We start from the raw sequence: 18,172 nt of genomic DNA, 5'->3' as shown, positions 1-18,172 counted from the left end.
TCAAAGCCAGCAGTAACGCATTGCAAACCAACCCTGCGAGGTGGGCACAGAGGAGGAGGACTAGGAGGACTGGATTATGTGATATGCCATAGATCTAGGGGGGGGGGAGTCAGTCCCGGCAGATGTCCCACCACAGCAGCACCCCGGGGGAGGTGGGAAGGCAGGCAGGCAGGCAGCAGACATTTCTGGGGGCACAAGGAAGTGAGCCAAGGAGTGTTTGTTTCAAAGCCAGCAGTAACGCATTGCAAACCAACCCTGCGAGGCGGGCACAGAGGAGGAGGACTGGGAGGACTGGACTATGGGATATGCCATAGATCTATGGGGGGGGGAGTCAGTCCCGGCAGATGTCCCACCACAGCAGCACCCCGGGGGAGGCGGGCAGGCAGGCAGGCAGGCAGGCAGGCAGGCAGCAGACATTTCTGGGGGCACAAGAAAGTGAGCCAAGGAGTGTTTCAAAGCCAGTAATGCAAACCATCCCTGTGAGGCAGGAGCAGCACAGAGAGATGCCTTTTTTTTTGCATCCCATAACTAGAAGGCTAGGAGGATAAGAGTAAAGCTTTGTGATCCTTGCTTCAGAGTTGATTGACTGCATTGTGATCACAGCCATTATTAAACAACAACAAAATAATGTTAATAATAGCAGTACTAATTAATATTAATAGCAATAACAACAACAACAGCAATAAGGCATTGAACCACAATGAAAGCCTGCCTGACTTCACTGAAGAGGAAAAGCCAGGAGAGCTTGGGCTATGGGGTGTATATATAATAAATAAATAAACAAAGGAGGGGTGGAATTAAAAACAGCAGTGTTGCTGAATGAACAACAAGAAGAATTTTTTTAAAAAAGGCTATGTCTTTTACCAGTAAGAGGAAAGTGGACGTGCCTAGGGGGAGGGGGATATGCCAATTTGACTGGCCCTAAGTAAGTACCAGTCTTTAAGAAGCTACCTGACACTTCAACTCATGACAGGCATTAGCTTCTTGAAGTTCTGTTTAAGCTTTGGAGTGTTCTGATGACCCTCCAAGAGCAGGAGTGTGTGCACTGGGCACGTCCACATGCCCTAGGGGAGCTAATCCCCTTGCACCACATCCATTCAGTTGTTCACCAAGGTTAGGGTGGGTAGCAGTGCTGTGTTTCCTATCTGTTATTTATTTGCTTAATATATGATTTCAGGTTGTGTTTGTGCATTTGGTGGGGCTACTGTTTAAAAAAAACACTGGGAAAAGTCTGTTCAGAGACTAAGAGAAGTTTCCCAGTATCCCAAATTACTAAGTATCCCGTTTTGCCTATCCCCCCTCCAACTTTGGGATTGGAGGATGCTTCATCAGGTGATCATGACTGGGACTTGAATCTGCATCTCAGCACTTCAAAAAGGTACCTCTCCCGCTTTTTTAACCCTATTTAAAAAAAAATAGCAAGCAAATCGCACCACTCAGAGTGCTGAAAATAGCTCAAAATGACCCCCACCCACGACTCTCTAAGCACACCAAGTTTCAAATAGATAGCTTTAAAAACAAAAAAGTTATCCACTAATCTTTTCTGCAATGCAATCCTATGGGTGAAAAAATCCAAAATGGCGGGCGGATCGCTCCGTGAAAAGAGGAGTGCTCCGCCTATGGTCACTTCTCTTCACCATGCTCCTCCAGCCCTCTGACTCGCTTCTCCGCCGCCTCAGGCGAAGGTGGATCAGCCCAATTCGCTGTTGCTTCTCCGATCCTAAGCGAAGTGGATCACACCCTTAGCCTTGAGCACTGCTCTCTGCAGCACAAAATAACCAGATCCTAAGCCATAAGAAAATTATATTAAAAAATATTTGCCATGCCTAAGAACAAAGCAAAGGTCCCTCTTCCAATGAGTGAAACCTAAAGCATTCTTTGGACCAGACAGCAGGTGAGACCTTGGCAGGAGATGGCCCCAAAGCAGTTAAAATATCCAAGGGCATAACAGGAATGCCACTGACCCCATAAATATGAAATGGAATTTGTGCAATTTAAACCAGCAATTATATTTAAATAGGCACATACAAAAAAGAAATTAATACTGAAATCTCAGAGATCTCTGCAATGTTCATAAGCTTAATACAGAAGATTTGGAGAACTGTTCATATCATTTGAATCTTTGAGTTCATGGGATCCCAGAGGAAACATAAAGCACAAATATTATCTCTGTTATGGAGGCCCAGCTCACTGAATTGTTTTCCAAGCTTCAGATTGCACCAATGGATATTGAGTCAGTGAATAGATTTCCTGTCTCTCAAATAAGGATGTATGGATTTTGTTAAATCCATTCTATCTTGCGTTTCATGGATTGCAAGGCATCTTTCATTCCATCGTATGCTCGTTGACTACATCAGATTTATTTTAGGGATAAGAATTTCATTCCACTAATGCAAGTGTGCGCTTGTGCTATGCTCATTAGCACAAATGTGAATTTGTGCAAATTCCCCCCCAATTTTTTTTTAAAAATGTGCACAAGTCTATGGAATCTGAAACTCAAAAAAAGATGGTCTGCTGTGCAAGCCACAGGTTATAGACATAGAAATCCAAACTCATTTGAATCCATTGTGGATTTCTCAGACAGCCTTACTCGCAAATACTAAACAGACCTACAGTTGTAATCATCAAATTTACTAGTTTCCAGATAAAGGAACAAAAATGCTAACTTGTCTAAGGATACCACATCCAATTACAACTGATGAAGCCAAGATCTTTATTTTATCAAGATCTCTTATCTGTGACCTTGGGTACACCCAAGCATTGACATGCTTCATGGATTGGCTTTGAGAAGCTGACCTGCAATACATTTTCAGTGGTTTTTTTTTTTTTTAAACTTAAAGTATTTAAGTAAAGGTAAACATGGATAGTTTCGGCTATGGGGCGGTATATAAATGTAATAAATAAATAGTCTCTAATAATCAAAATGGAACTGCACTCCTTAATCAGTTCCAGACATAAGTTTTATCTCTCAGCCACAAGATAGCCGTGCAGGTAGAGTCTATGACTAGGAAGAAACTAAGAACATGGGAAGAAGTGACAAAAGTCACTGAAGAGGGTAAGAGCCCCACCACACAGACTAGGGCAGATTTCGTGTTCTAGTAGATCCACTGTTACATGTCTGCAATATGGTTGCAGAGGTCTGCTATGGTTGAGGTTAGGTCAGGTTTCTGTAGTAAGCAAGATGGGAAGATATCAGCACCATGGAAAGCTCCAAGTAGGGGTAGAAGCCAGACATAGTTTTCTGATGGCCAGAGTAGTCAGACAATGGAACCAGCTGCCTAGGGAGTGGGCTCTCCTTCCCTGGAGGTATTCATACCACCTGTCAGGGATGCTTTAAACTGGATTCTTGCATTGAGGAAGGCGTTGGAGATGATGGCCTAAATGGCCCCTTCCAAATCTATGATTCATTCCTGAGGCATCTACTTTAACTGAAAAAATACCACTGTATGGTGTAAGGACTAATTAAGTATTCAGATTCTATATCTGTTTCTTTTTCATCTTAAGGTTTGGTGCCTTTTAAAACCAAGTTCCTCAAACCTTCCCCCTTGCCAAAATTGAAGTCTGTTGCTATCTTGCAAAACAGTTGTATTCATGGAGTTTTACTGTTCCCAAGTATTTCTTATGAAGACTGAGGTGTTTACAGTGTGAAAGATCAATGAGAAATAATTGAGAATAAGGTTCTCCTCCCCTTTTTTTTCTCCTTTTCTGCTAGGTTTATTGGTCTGGCAAGAACGCAGTTGAGAAGAGTGCTTGATATAAGTAGGGCAATTTTCCATCACTATCATGAAGAAAAGCAGGAGTGTGATGACTGTCACCACAGAGGGGGTAAGTGCGTATATGTAGCTTTTCCTTCTGTATTCAGATAAAATCTCTCGTGATGTCTTTTCTGACTTTTTTTTCTTTGTGGCTCACAACAAATGCCGGCAGTTACCTTAAGGGCTTTGGAGAATGGCAATCACTCTCTTCCTGCTGCATTGGATATTTTCAAGACGTGTCAGTGCACTGTGTGTCACATGAGTTATAATTAGACATGGAGGCAATAGGCTGGGAAGTATGAGGAAGTGAGTGTTGATTTGCTCATAGCTCTGAGACACCTAGATCCACTGAGTGCACAAATTGCTTATGAGCTGCCTTACACAATTAGGCAGGCCCGGCATCTTAGGGCAGCTGCCAATGCTCCAGAGGTGAAACTGCTGATCCCTGCCCTGAGCCTCCCAGACATGGACTTACTATATTAATTTCCTACAATGTGTCTGATGTCCTGTTGTCCTGGCAGCCTTCCATAATAATGGTACCCTCCATGGTTTTTTTGGACTCCAACTTCCATCAGCCCAAGCCAAGATGGCCAATGACCAAGAATGCAGGGAGTAGTAATCCAAAACATCTGGAGGGCACTAGGATGGGGAAGTCTGTTCCAGGGCATTGTGGGAAATCTAAATGGCAGCTTCAAGATATCTGGTGCTGATCATAGTACTTCTACTTCAGCCCACCTGTTTAGGAAGGGGGCACTATTGCTGAGGACTGCATCAAATCTAGAGTCCGCCCTATATTTAAGTGAGCTTGACTATGGGCATGTCTACACCAGCCCTATATCCTGGGATTGTCCCAGGATTGTTCCTGTGCATCCAAATGCCACACAGGGAATCCTGGGAGCAGGTAGGGATGATCCCTCCATTTTCCTGGGATAACCCTTAGGTGTAGAAAGGGCCTATGTTGATCATTGATCATGACTTGTGAGGAGAAAAAATGGAGAGGTGTCTGTACTGTGGAAGGCTGACTGAGGAAAATCTGTTAGCTCATGGAAGTTGTGTATAAAAGGCTGCTTCCAGGGTCTAGAAACCTCTGGCACATCTATTTCATTGTGGAAATTAAGTTCTTTCCTGGGAAGAAACGGGGTCAGGGTAGAATAGGTTTTTCCCCCCTCTGTGGAAGTTTTTTTGGTTTTTTAAAATCAACTTTCAAAACCTTCTGTTTTTTCAAGCTTGAAAATTCTATTAATCAGAGCATATGAATTTCTCATGCTCTGATTAATAGAATGCCCCTCTCTTTCAGTTTGTGTAGACTTCAACAATTTCAAAAAGTCAAGAAGCAAAGCTACAGAAAGTTAATAACTCCAAGAATATGTCACATTGGTGAGAAGGAGGAAGCTGTTCCTAGTTGATATTTTTAGTCTGCAACGTGCTGCAGTATTTTTTGTTATTTTCCAATTATTCTAGCTATTATGTTGTGGTGGAAGTTTTCATAGGAATGGAAAGCTTAAGAGTTTTCTGGTCAGATCTGTGGTCAGACAGTTTTTGTTATTTTTTCAGATTCTTCACAGTCTTGGTAAATATGTTGACCAGAAACCATCACAAGATAGCAGAAATTAAAAGTACATATTACAGGTGTCTACTGACAACAAGATTTTCAGAAAGAGCGTGCAAAGGAAGTCAGTTATTTTTGACTGAGTATGGTGTGTTTTCTCTCTCTCTCTCTCTCTCTCTCTCTCTCTTTCTCTCTCTCTCTCAGCTGCTCTTTCTCCCTCAAATTTTCACCGTTCCTGAAGTGTTTGGGGTATGTAAAACCAACACTTCTTTCTGGCACATGTAAATTGCAGAAATATTGGTGAAACCATTCTGGTTTTATGGTTTCATGAAGTTTAGAACTACCCGCCCCTCTGATTACCACTTTACATGGTGAAATGCTTTGTTTACTCATGGGCCTTAAGTATAGCTTCCACAAGTGTTGCATCTATAATAAAGACACCATCATATTGACAGTTTTATTGGTACTTAGCATGGAATTTGCCTTTTTCACAGCTGCCACACACTGGGTCAAATTTTTCATTCAGCTGTTCTCTATATTCTTACTTTATTAATCATTGCCAACTCAGACCCCATTAACGTTTATATGTGATGTTAAGTTTTTTGTCCCGGAGTGCATCATTTTTTCACATACTTACATTGAACTGCATCTGGCATTTTGTTGCCCCTTTACCCAGCCTGGAGAGAACCTTTAGGAGTTTGTTTTTATCAACAGGAATAATAATATGCAATTCATCCTTGTACAAGGCTAACAGAGGTATATATATGACCTACGAAGTAGCACATGTGCAATTTAGACTATAAATGACACTCTTTTATAAAATTTCTCTTTCATTTTACAGAATGCTAAAGATTACTTAGAATGTGGGCTCAGCAAGTCTTACAGTGCGTCTAGTAACACACTTGGCATAGATCTCTGGAGAGGAAGAAGATGTTGCTCTGGTAATTTACAGTTACCACCACTGTCCCAAAGACAGAGTGAAAAAGCAAGAACACCAGACAGAGAGAACATTTCTAGACCCACAACTTTGCCTTTATTGACCCTTCCCAGCATTGCAATTACTACTTACCAAGATAGGTAAGTTGCTTGAAGGGAGATTTCATTTGGGAAGTTTCATTTTCATATTTAACTCTGTAGGTGTACTTAATAGATAATTCTAGACAGTGTTTCATAACATGTAACTGACCATAGGGTTGGATCCAGAATCTGTGTCCGGCAGACAAAAGACTCCTTCTGTTTGCAGAAGGGTTCTGATTCAACAGAGCATTTACAATGATGGAATGGCCATCATCTTTTGCCAATTCCCCCTTCCCCTGCAATCCCTGTGGCCACCCCACCCTCTCAGATTTGCTGATTAGCTATAGAGATTCCCTGGGATCCTTTGGGAGGTGGTGCTGTGGGTTGTAGGATGGCAAACATCACTTCCTCCATTCCTGACAGTCGGAGCACGCTCAGCAGAAGGCTGCTTGAGGAACTCTACCAGTGATGCGAGGAAACACTGACTCTAACCTATAGTGTTTTCACACACTTTTGGGACCCCGAGATACTAAAATATTTTGTATCTAGTTATTACTGCTTCTGCTGAGAAGTAAAGTCTCTTGGTTGTTTTTGCTATATGGCTACCCCTCAGAATTTATCAATCCAGTATCTGCACAACACTGTTCTTTGTTTTTCTGAATTAACAATGAAGTTGAAAAGTTGCTTGTATTTCTTTTTAAAGAAGAATGCGTAATGTCTATAGTTTTGTGAAAAAAAGAGCACTAAAAATCATTTAAAAAATAAAGAAGGTCCTACATGGATAGTATAATAGATTTTGACTGAATGTTACTGGATTTCAATGGTGCATACAAATATAATCTCTATACTTCACCCTACAGTCTTCTGGATTTTTTTATTATTTTTAGAAAGGTTTTTTTTTATTGTGACTGCTATTAAGATGTGATCCTAAAGGCATGATTTAATTACACAGTCAAAGTGACAAAATTCATTTTGCAGATTTGTATGCATAGTCGGACATCTGGTTTCAGAATGTGAAGAGACATTGGATTCTGAAACTGGTTTTTGAATTTTCTTCCTCCTGGGAGCCTTTGTGAGAGTAAGGAACAGTGCAGGTGCACTGTAGGAGGTGTTCATGTATCTTCCCTTCCATGTCAGTGACTTAGTTAGGTTAACATATTTTAGGTAATTTATGCCAGAGGTATTTGTGCTCATGTTTATCATCTGGATTCACTTTTTATTTATGTATTACTAGCATTTACCATTTTTATTAGAATAATAATACCACAGTAATGAAATAACCAAGAACAGAGACCAACATCATTTTAAAAATCCAACAAGAGTGATCAAACTGTCAAAACAATATCCCAGAAAAGGCTGCTGGAACAGAACTGCCTTTGCTACTTGTCAAAACAAACGAACAACTGTCAATGGAGCCAGATGTAATTCACCTGGAAAGCTGTTCTAGGTTTTGGGCTCCACAACTTAAAAGGCCTACCATCGTAGCATCTGACAGCTTGGAGGTGGGGTGGGGGATCAGGAGACAACAATTTACCCTCCAGTCACTAGGGAATACTATCCAACTTGCTTTCTATTGGTTGCATGTCTAGTACACCATCAAAAATTAATATTCTATTTGCTGATATAAGGGCTACCATATTTTCTTTTACTGCTCTGCCATACAAGTTGCCTATTTTGATTAGGGTTACAGACAGATTAAAATAATTGTTTTCAAAAGGATAGTGCCCATTGCTGCTTTGTACCAAAGCTGCTGCTGCTGCTGCTGCTGTTGTTGTTGTTGTTGTTGTTATTATTATTATTATTATTATTATTATTATTATTATTATTATTATTATTATATCCTGCCTTTCTTATGCACCACTCGGGGCAGCTAACAACAATTAAAACTAACTATACAATGCAATAATACTACAAAAATGCAATATAATAAAAACAGTGACAGGTGGTGCAGATAAAACAGAGGCATCAGGTTTTTTTAAAAAATCCAGTAAAACAAAAGCCTGCTTAAACAGAAAGAGTGGTTTTGGCTTTCTTTTTGTTTTGTTTTGGCCATACAGCAAAATACAATGAAGGAAGTGTCCAACTGAGCCTCTTGGGAGAAGGATTCCTGCAATTTAGGAGCAGTCACAGAGAAGGCACTTTGTCTTACCCCTTTGGGACATAGAGACAGATTCTCCATCAGATCTTGATGCATGACAGGCTAGTATGGGAGGAGGGAGTCCTTATGATATCCTGGACCTAAGCCCACACTTTGAATTGTGACTGTAAACAAATTGTTAGCCCGTGTAGCCCTTGCGGGAGAGGTGTAATATGTTCCTTAAGTGTGCACCCAGTAGCATCCTTGCTGCTACATTCTGGACTGATTGCTATTTCCAAAAATACTTAAAAATAGCCCCATGTAGAGCATTTTGCAATACTCCAAGTTAGGTATTACAAAGGCATGTCTCACCATGGGCAAGTCTGACCTTGTCAGTAATGGATGTAGCTAATGCACTAGAATAAGCTGGACAAAGCTTACTGCTTGCTACAGTTGCCAGGTGCAAGGATGAGTCCAAAAAAAGTTCTAAACTGTGGAACTGATTCTTCATGGGCAGCATTATCCCATCCAAAATAGGTAGAATTTCTATTCCAGAGTTAGTCTAACCAGGAGCACCTCTGCCTTGTCTAGATTAAGGCTCAGTTTAGACAACATGTTAGTCAATGCAGTGTGAAAATTCCACTCAACGGTTGAGCTTTTAGGGGGTAGCCCCCACACATGTTCTAACTCCACCGTTGTGTGACTGTGGGCTCCTGTGGAGTTGAGTAAAAGTCAATGAGATGTTGATTGACAGTTCCTCCACCCACTCTCCTCCCCCAGTCCTCATGATGGTACCCCATCAATCATTGCTGGGGGAAGGAACAATCCTGCCAGCTCTCCTAAAGCGACATTCCCTCCTTTTGCCGCTCTTGCAAGGAACTCTGTAGCCATTGGAAAAAGTCAATTCAACACAATGGGAAACTCCAGAGCAATGCAACACAACCGTGGTGCAGGAACTCTCCTCTGCACAGTGTGGATATTCTGGATGAAGTGTTTTCCAAAAAATGTCCCCACCATTCTGTGGACTTTTCCCGCCAGACAACACATTTGTTGTCTACCCTGCACACTCAGGTCCTCTGGGAAGAATTTACTCCAGCCAACAAAAACAAGGCTGACAACTATTACCCAGAGGACCTTTTCTTCTGCCGCTCCCAGTTTGTGGAATGGCTTGCTGGGAGAGATTCGTCAATTTATTTATTTATTTATTTACATTTATATACCGCCCCACAGCCAAAGATCTCTGGCCGGTTCACAAAACTTAACAGTCTTCCAGAATTTAAGAAAGCCATAAAGTCTGATCTCTTCCAGCAGGCCTACCCAGTTGAATTTTAAGATGCATTTTTAATAATTTGCTGCTGTTAATAATGTATTAGTTTTAAATGTTTTAATTAGTTATATGTATTTTATTTTGTTTGTATTTGTGTTGTACCCCCCCTCGATCCAGAGGGAGAGTTGGGTAACAAATAAATGAAATTATTATTATTATTATTATTATTATTATTATTATTATTATTATTTCTTCTTAATGGTAGTGTAAAAACTCCACCGTGGAGTTCTAAAACTACTGTTGAGAAACATGTTATCTGAACTGAGCCTCTCAGTTTACTTATTCCTTATCTGGCCCATTACTGCCTTCATGCACTAATTTAGAAAATCAACAGCTTCTCTGGTAGTAGATGAAAGGGAGAAACAGAGCTGTGGGTTATCCACATATTGGTAACAATCCCCGGACAATCTTTCCTAGCAATTCCATCTAGATGTTTTAGTCTGGTTTTCATTGTGGCAAGGAACAAGTCACATTTGTAAACTGTCTTTCCTATAAGAAGTGGCAATATGAATGTTTGAAATGTCTTTTTATGCTAATTGTCTTACTATGTAACTGTACATAATAATTATTAAGAATAGTATTGATATTTGAGTATATCTTCAAAAATCCTCTTCAAAACTTCCTTTCTATGTTTCTAAGCTTAGAAGCTTAAAGAGTAATTTCCTCAAAGAAAAATTGTCTGAAAACTTTCCAGACGCTATTAGAATATCTTTAAAGGCATGAGCATATTCCAGTAAGATTTACTTGAAGTGAATTCTGTTAAGACAAAAGAGATGCCCCGTTGAACTGAAAGGGAATAGCAAATTTTGCTTTTACAAATCCAAAAAGCATGTCATAGGAAAGGCAGGTGTCTTTTTCTTAATGTAGTATGCTTGAATAGCTTGTCTCCATCTTATCTGTTCCCCTTTAATCTTCCCTATTATGCTAGGAAGAAGAAATATTCTTTGACCTTATTATTTCTGCATACATTTTTAGAACTATAAGCTATATCAGGCTAGGTATGATGCAACATCCAAACAATAAAAATGAACAAATGTATGTTACTTAACAAATCTCTCACACATCTAAAGGGTGTCAAGGAGAATGTTCATGCTTGTAACATATTATAACAGGATTATACATGAAAGTTATCCTACAACTTAAAATTGAAAATCTAGTCTCATAACTAATGCTAACATTACAAGCATTAACTTCCAATTACTTCAGGCTGTGAGAAGGTACATGGAAGACTCAGCTTTTGCACATGACTGCCTCACTGTGGATTAGGCATGCCCAGGACAAGATTTTTCACATATCTCTTACACACTGAATTCATCATAAGAATAGGCTCCTAATCTGGTCTTTATTTCTTTTCTTCTAGTATGTTGGGCCAAAGTAATTTAGAGTTAATTATGTCAGTCCCTTTTGTAAAGGAAGAGCGCCCAGCAACCAGCTGGCTTCTCGACTGGATTTAGCACGGATCCCCGGGCCAGACACTCACGGCTCACACAAATGAGGTTTAAGACCATTTATTTGGAAAAGGGTAAAGATACATGGGATAGCAGAATAAAATTTAATAAAACATGCATAAAAGTGTAAGAACCCAGCACAAGCAAGCTGCAAACTACAAAATCATACGTCACCCAGACCAGCCTCAGCCGACGCCTCCCTGTTCCCTTCACAGGGGGGTCTTTATACTATTCTTTTTGCTCCTTCCCCCCTCCCTTCGGCTTTGATGCGTGGAGTTTCTTCACACTTCAGCCCGGGATGGTTAATCACTCAAGGACACAAGACAGTTACAATCAGCCTGGCTCCGGTCTGCTCCCCCTCACTCAGCTGCCCGGTTCTTATCTCCCCTCCTAAAGAACCATAAAAACCATAAAATTCATACATTAAAAAACATGCCAGTCCCAAGGTCCGATTAACCCTCACCTTACCCTTACACTTTGCAATACCCTTTCATACCTTTTCTCTGGGCTCCCATCCACTTCCTAATCATTCTTTACCCCATTACTACCAACTGTTTCCTGCACTATTTTGCCATCGTGCATCCTTAAAGTTTAGTTAGGGTCAGGGAAACTACTGAAAGAGACCAGTGCACAACACAGAGGTGTTGGTGGGAAGTTCATTGAGTTTATGTTTAAATTAGACTTTATACTTTGAACTTGGGCATGTCTACACCATGCCTTATCCTGGGATCGCCCCAGGATCATCCCTGTGCGTCCACATGATGCACAGATGATCCCGGGAGCAGGGAGGGAAGATCCCTCCATTTACCCGGGATAACAGGGACGGCTTTTAGCCCGATTTTTCCTGTGGTCTCGGGATCGTCCCAAGACTGCGGGAGGTGTGAGCAGCCATCCTGGTTTTGTCTTGGCTCCTCGCAAGTAAACGCGAGGAGCTGGGAACTGGGCACAGAGCTCTTCAGGCACTCTGTGCCCATCGGGGGTGGGGTGGGGGGAATGGGATCTGTTTTGTTCTTTTTTACCTTTTACTTTCTGCTGGAGCACGAATGCGCTCCAGCTCTTCATGTTTGTAAAAAAAAAAAAAAAAAAAGGCTGCCCGGGATGTCTCGTGGACCATGTGGACTGAGGGGGAGGATCTCACAATTAGTATTTCACAAGATTCTCCCCCTCCCCTCCCCTGGTGTAGATATGCCCCTTGTTGTGAAGGTACAAAATAGATCTTTGAGATCTTAATATGTGCATAGAAAAGTAATTTACACAGCATCCATGATAATCCTGAGGTAATCCAAAAATGAAATCAAGAGTAACACAGAGCTGAATACTTAGCTACTCCTGGTGCAGCCTGCAAAGCCAATAGCATCTGACTTACTCTTCCTCTCATCTTCTTCCCCAGGCCCCACTATCTCTCCCCAACAACTAAAAGCAGTTTATCTCCAATCAGCAGCTTATCAGAAATAAGAGCTTTTCCTTGTGAGGACCTAAGGAGGAAGCTGCTGAGTGATTCAGTCCTGCTTGTTTTGAGGCTTGTCCTTCTTAGTTCTGATAAACATGCAGAAGCTTGACCTGCTTACTATTGAGTATACGTCCCGTGCATGCTTATTTTTGAGTAGAAATGCATAGGCTTGTCCTGCTTGTGAGTAGACTTGATGCTCATGCTTACTTCTGAGTAGACATGCAGAGTGTTGTTGAAATTGCTGCTGAGTAATTCAGTCCTGCATGAGTAGAAAAAGGTTCCCCACCCAGCTAATGGCAATGGAGAAACTACATGGCCTGCTAGTGGCAACATATGGATGTTTGTGTATGCGTGCATTCATGCACACCCTTGGTCTCCAGCCTCCAACAGACACCAGATGTAGCCTTTGGAAATGAAAATATGTACCCCTGAAGTTGAAGAAAATAATAAGAAAGCCTCAGAAAACTATGAGCCTGGGAATTGTATTGTTAGGTTATGACTAGAACTCAGATCAGCAATGAAAGAACAAAGGAAATTGCTTAGAGAAAAGAATCCACAAAACGACAGGTTAACAGCTAAGTTTTTAACAGAGGTCAAGGTAGAAGTTAAGGACCATATGAACTGATGGGCTGTAGAAATCAAAGCAGAGAAAGGGATGGAAGGGAATCAAGACAGACACACAGGTTCAGGACAGTAATCTAGAGTTCTGCTGCATTGAAGAGACAATTTCCTGTTTCGTGTGTACAGCCTCATATACATCTAAGTGGCCAGTATAGTCTAGGATATATGTTTTAGAAATGGTCTTAAAAATGATGAAAGAGTCTTTGTTTGTTAGTTTGATACTTTTCTAGTCTAATCTGATGGTGCTGATTCTGAAAAACATTCTTCCCTACCTGATTTTTCACCCAGAATTCAGGATAGCATCCAAGCCAGTGAAACAATGCTTCCTATTTCTATGGCTATATAGGAACTTGACAGAAACAATCGAGAACTGAATTGAGTATTTCAGGTACCTAAAAAATCAATACAACACATACTAAAAGTGTCCCATGATATCAGTCCATAAAATCAGAGTTGTAGCCCACATATGCCATCAAAACGTATTAATGCTTTGAAATTGTCTGGGATTTCAGGATATAAGATTTGGCATGCTAGAAATGCAGAGCAATGTTGTCATTAAAAAAAAAAGAGATCAGGATGAATTCCAACACCATGTGAGTATCAATAAGACTTCCCTTTCTTCTCCCCACCTGCACTCCCCCATATCTATACACCCATAGAAATAGGAAATGTTATTTAAAGACACCAGGCCCTACAATGATAGTAAAGGCGTATGAATTAGTGTGTATATTGCCATGAGAACATGGAATTGGATGTAGTATAAAGTATAGTTCTCCCCTTTCAGAATTCGTTACTTATGCTAGTTAAGCATTTATGTCTTAAAATAGCTATTATCAGAAGGATCAAAAACAGTTTTTATACACAAGCTTATGATTGTGCCATATGTATAATTTTAACACTTTTCTTTTAAAAGATGTAACAGAGAAAATGAATAAAATAGATTTATTCTGAGATCTGGTTTAATTTTAGCTGAATATAGTCAGAAATTACTAGTTTGAGATTGGTTTCTTTACAACACAAGAGGGCATTGCTGCACTTCTTTTCTGATACAGTAAAAAGGTGGTATATGTGCTTAAAATATTTTTTCCAACTGATTACAGCAATAACGGATAAGATGTTTTAAAATTAATCTTTTAAAAGTGTGGTTGGATTATCACTGGCTTTTTGTCTTGGATTTAAATTTTATGGTTTACAAAGTAAGCTTTGCTGGTCCATAACAAAAATACCGAAATGCATAGTGATACAATACCTTTATTAGATTCAACCAAATATGTGAATAAATGTGGGCAAGTTTTTGAGATCTCCCAGAACTCTTCCTCAGGGAGCATGTTACAAAAAAAGTAGTGGGAGAAGCCTAACTTGATGCTGAAGTCATGAAGTCTGCGTGGTCATAGTACTTAAGGTGAAGTGGAGAAAGAGTAGCAGACTTAAATAGATTAGGCTCTACTAGGTATCATATAGATTTCAGTTTACACCTAAGGACTTTTGGGGCAAACAAGTATATGATGGCTGATTCCCCATTTTTAAATAAAGAAATCCAGTAGTTACTCAGATTTTTCTCCAACCTTTGTTGAAATGCACAGGTTCCTTGGAAGACAATTAGCAAAAGTCAAGAGATACATAGCTGTGAAATTAGCAAAACTGGAGAGTAATTGCAGTGGTGTACTGCAAAACAAAGTCAATAGGAGCCAAATTGAGTAATGGCACCAAGTGATTGGTGAAAAGAAAAACCCCAGAGTAAAGTCCCTTCTTCAGATGGTAGATACTAATCTTTCTCCAGCTGTAGAAGCCTGTTCCTGAACAACTAAATAAGGTATTTTCCAAGTCCATTGTACAACAATGTAAGCCAGGTGGTCCATTTAAAAAAAACACCTAAATCCTTAGTCAGGCAACAGCTTTAATAGGATCGGAATCCTAAATGCTAAATGTCAGTCCAGAGAATTTGTTAATGAGCTAAGCCCTCTTCACGTTTTTAAACATCAGCTTCTGCATGCACTGTGGTCTGGGAGATGTGATGTTTTACCCCTCGCTTCTTTGTGATTATATAAGTGCATATCCCCAAGTGCTTTTTAACTTGCATGCTTATCGGTTGAATGGCAAATATCTGAAAGGGATGGGCTTAGGCAAGGGCAACTGTGGACCTGAAGATGAATTTGCACATTTTGAGACATGGGCAATTACACTGTGGAGGCATCTAAATGGCAATATTTTGTGAAGCAAATTGGTCAAAATCCACATTTTCATAGGAACGAATTTGCTCTGTCCACCATACATGCAAACTAGTAAAGTGCTGTATTCCTGCACTTGAAGCTGCATTAATTCAGGGTGGGGTGGGCAGTTGCGTAGGTGTGGGGCCCTGAATGACTGAGAGCAGCATTAGCAGCAGCAGTACGACTAGTAATAATAATAGAAGCCAGTGCTTCCCTTGCATTTCCTTTCCTCCCCTAGCTGTGGCTGCAACCCAAAGAAACAAGCATTTTGTGGGAGAGTGGGCAGGGAAGGAAGAGAGAAAGAGGGAGGAGAGAGGTGTTTACAAAGCATCAGTGCTTCACACATACCGAGGCTCAGTTGCCTATCCTTACTTCAGAGCAAGCAGGATTACCCAGCACTCAATGAATATTTAAAGCAAGAGCAGTTTTTAACAAAAAGTGCCGGCAAAAGAATTCTCCAGACCCTCCTGCTCCTGTAAGTTATTGTCTTCAAGTGTCAATTTAAGGCAATTACTTACTTCCAAGTAGACGTAGTTAGACTTCTGCTTTCCCCATACCCCCACTACTTTCTCCTCTGCCAATCAGCACCCAAATTACACCCACTGTTATAAGCCACATTTACCTCACCAATGACACATGCACAGAGAACCATGGTGACGGCAGAGCAAAAGTTAAAATACACAGTAAAAGGCACTGTGAAAATGCGCAGCTTCTGGTCGGAAGCCACAATGTAGCTGCGAATTGGAGGTGGCATCATGTAATGAAAGGTGTGCAAATTCGCAGCCATGATGGAGTAAATACCCTGTGTAGACATGGCCTGTTACTCACAACCCCAACCCAGATTTGTAAACTCTTATTGTCCCACATTTTGGAAGTGAATGCATTTCTGGGCCTTCACATACCTTTGCGTTAATTCTGCTGAACAAATGTGAAAACATAAAATAAAATAAAATTGGGCTGAGCCGAACATCTTGCCTTGCATAGATGCCACACCCCTGCCTCTATAGCTAAAATGGAAGATAAGATTGGGCTGCCTATTTACAAGGCTCAAGTGAGCTAAAGGAAAATCTTTCTTGCAGTATCATTAGAAATTTCATGGAAGTGGCATTCGCATTTAATATGGATTGATTTTCTAAAGAAAAATTACATCAAAGTGACTCATTCATCATTGACATCTTCAGAAAGCCTTAGTTAGTCATGTTTTGAATCATTCCTGTAAGCTCTGAAATGTGACTTCTAATGATGCAGCCATGACATGTCACTTTCTCTGGCATCATATATTGTTTTTATTGAAATCTCTTCCATGTCCTTCTGGACATTTTATAAATTTGTGTGAATTTTATGTATTATGGTAAAAAGAAGGAATGTTTAGCTAATTCTGGCACTGGCAATAACTTAGATATATTGGGGGTAACAAAGTGTTATTTCTCTCTCTATTTGCATCAGTATTCTCTGTAAGGCCAATGTATTGCTTATAAGACAATGAATATTTAAAGCAAGAGGAATATTTAAAGCAAGAGACAATGATGTGGATAGAGCAGATCTCTTTTCTAGAACCTAAACAAATTGGGTTGAGGCACAGTTCAATTTTTCCTTTTTCTTGGTCTTATTCTGTGAAATGAACGTTCATTGGAAAGTATGTGTTTGCTAAGGGAGCTCCTCTGTGAACGCAAGTGCAAATTTTGTGCCATTGGATGAGTCAGAAGGTGAATTATGAACTCTTACTGACCATATGTGAGAAACCTGATTTTGTGTTTGTTTGCTCACCTGCAAATTGATGGATAATACTGCAAGTTCTTAGATGAATTTATTTTTGCTTTCTTATGAATTCCAAGAGGTTCCACATTTTCAAGATACACAGTAGAGGTTACAGGGTTTTCAACACCACCATAGTATATTGTACAAGAACTCTATTTAGGAAGTTGTTTTTTGGTTTTTACTTTTTATTGGTCAAGGCAATAAACTGAAACTTAATGCTTCCTTTTAAGACAACATGATTACCAGCTGATTTTGTCACAGTTGTTAGCACTTGCTGCATTAAAAAAATAAGATCAATGTATTCCAGTTTCCATGGATCAACATTCAAAGGAACTGGCACATGACAAAGATAGGCTTTCTGTTCAGGGAGGTCCAGTCAGGGTTCCTTAAAAGTTTATCAAAGTTCTGTGTTGGAAAAAAAAATGATGGCGGCAGACAAGGTTCTTTAAAAGACAGCAGTCTGCAGTTTCAGAGTCATCCCCTGCCTCGATCGGAATGGAGAGGCGGGTAAGAAATAAAATAATAATTATTATTATCTCTGGTGCAGACCTGGGCACACTTTCAAGTCACATGGGGCAATGAGGAGCCCAGGCCAGAACTTATCATAAACTGTGTGTGGGACATGCTCTGCTGTGTTGGATTTCTGTGGGACATAAATGGATGTGTAAAGGATTCCCTGAAAACAAAAATGTCAAAATGTTCAATGTTTTAATCTTTGTAAACCGCCCAGAAAGCTTTGGCTATGGGGTGGTATATAAATTTAATAATAATAAGAATAAGAATAATCTTCTAAAAGCTTCTATGGAAAAAGGAAAGGAACCTCTCGTGCAAGCACTGAGTCATTACTGACTCTTGGAGGGATGCCAGCTTTCGCTGACGTTTTCTTGGCAGGCCTTATAGTGGGGTGGTTTGCCGTTGCCTTCCCCGGCTGTTGTTACCTTTCCCCCAGCTAACTGGGTA

At 40.3% G+C, this 18,172-nt stretch overlaps 1 protein-coding gene across 1 annotated transcript in view; it reads left to right on the top strand.

Moving 5' to 3' along the window:
* The first annotated feature begins 3,769 nt into the window (after nt 1-3,769).
* Nucleotides 3,770-18,172, top strand: part of PDE4B (phosphodiesterase 4B) — a 283,720-nt gene continuing 269,317 nt past the window's right edge. Inside the window, exons 1-2 of the mRNA XM_063137612.1 lie at nt 3,770-3,825; nt 6,146-6,381. Of these exons, the coding sequence (XP_062993682.1) occupies nt 3,784-3,825; nt 6,146-6,381 (278 nt within the window). The 5' untranslated portion in view covers nt 3,770-3,783. The remainder of the gene's footprint in view (nt 3,826-6,145; nt 6,382-18,172) is intronic.

This window comes from Elgaria multicarinata, chromosome 1 (assembly GCF_023053635.1).
Source record: "Elgaria multicarinata webbii isolate HBS135686 ecotype San Diego chromosome 1, rElgMul1.1.pri, whole genome shotgun sequence".
Lineage (NCBI taxonomy): Eukaryota > Metazoa > Chordata > Lepidosauria > Squamata > Anguidae > Elgaria > Elgaria multicarinata.
This window is presented reverse-complemented; position numbering and strand designations above follow the sequence as displayed.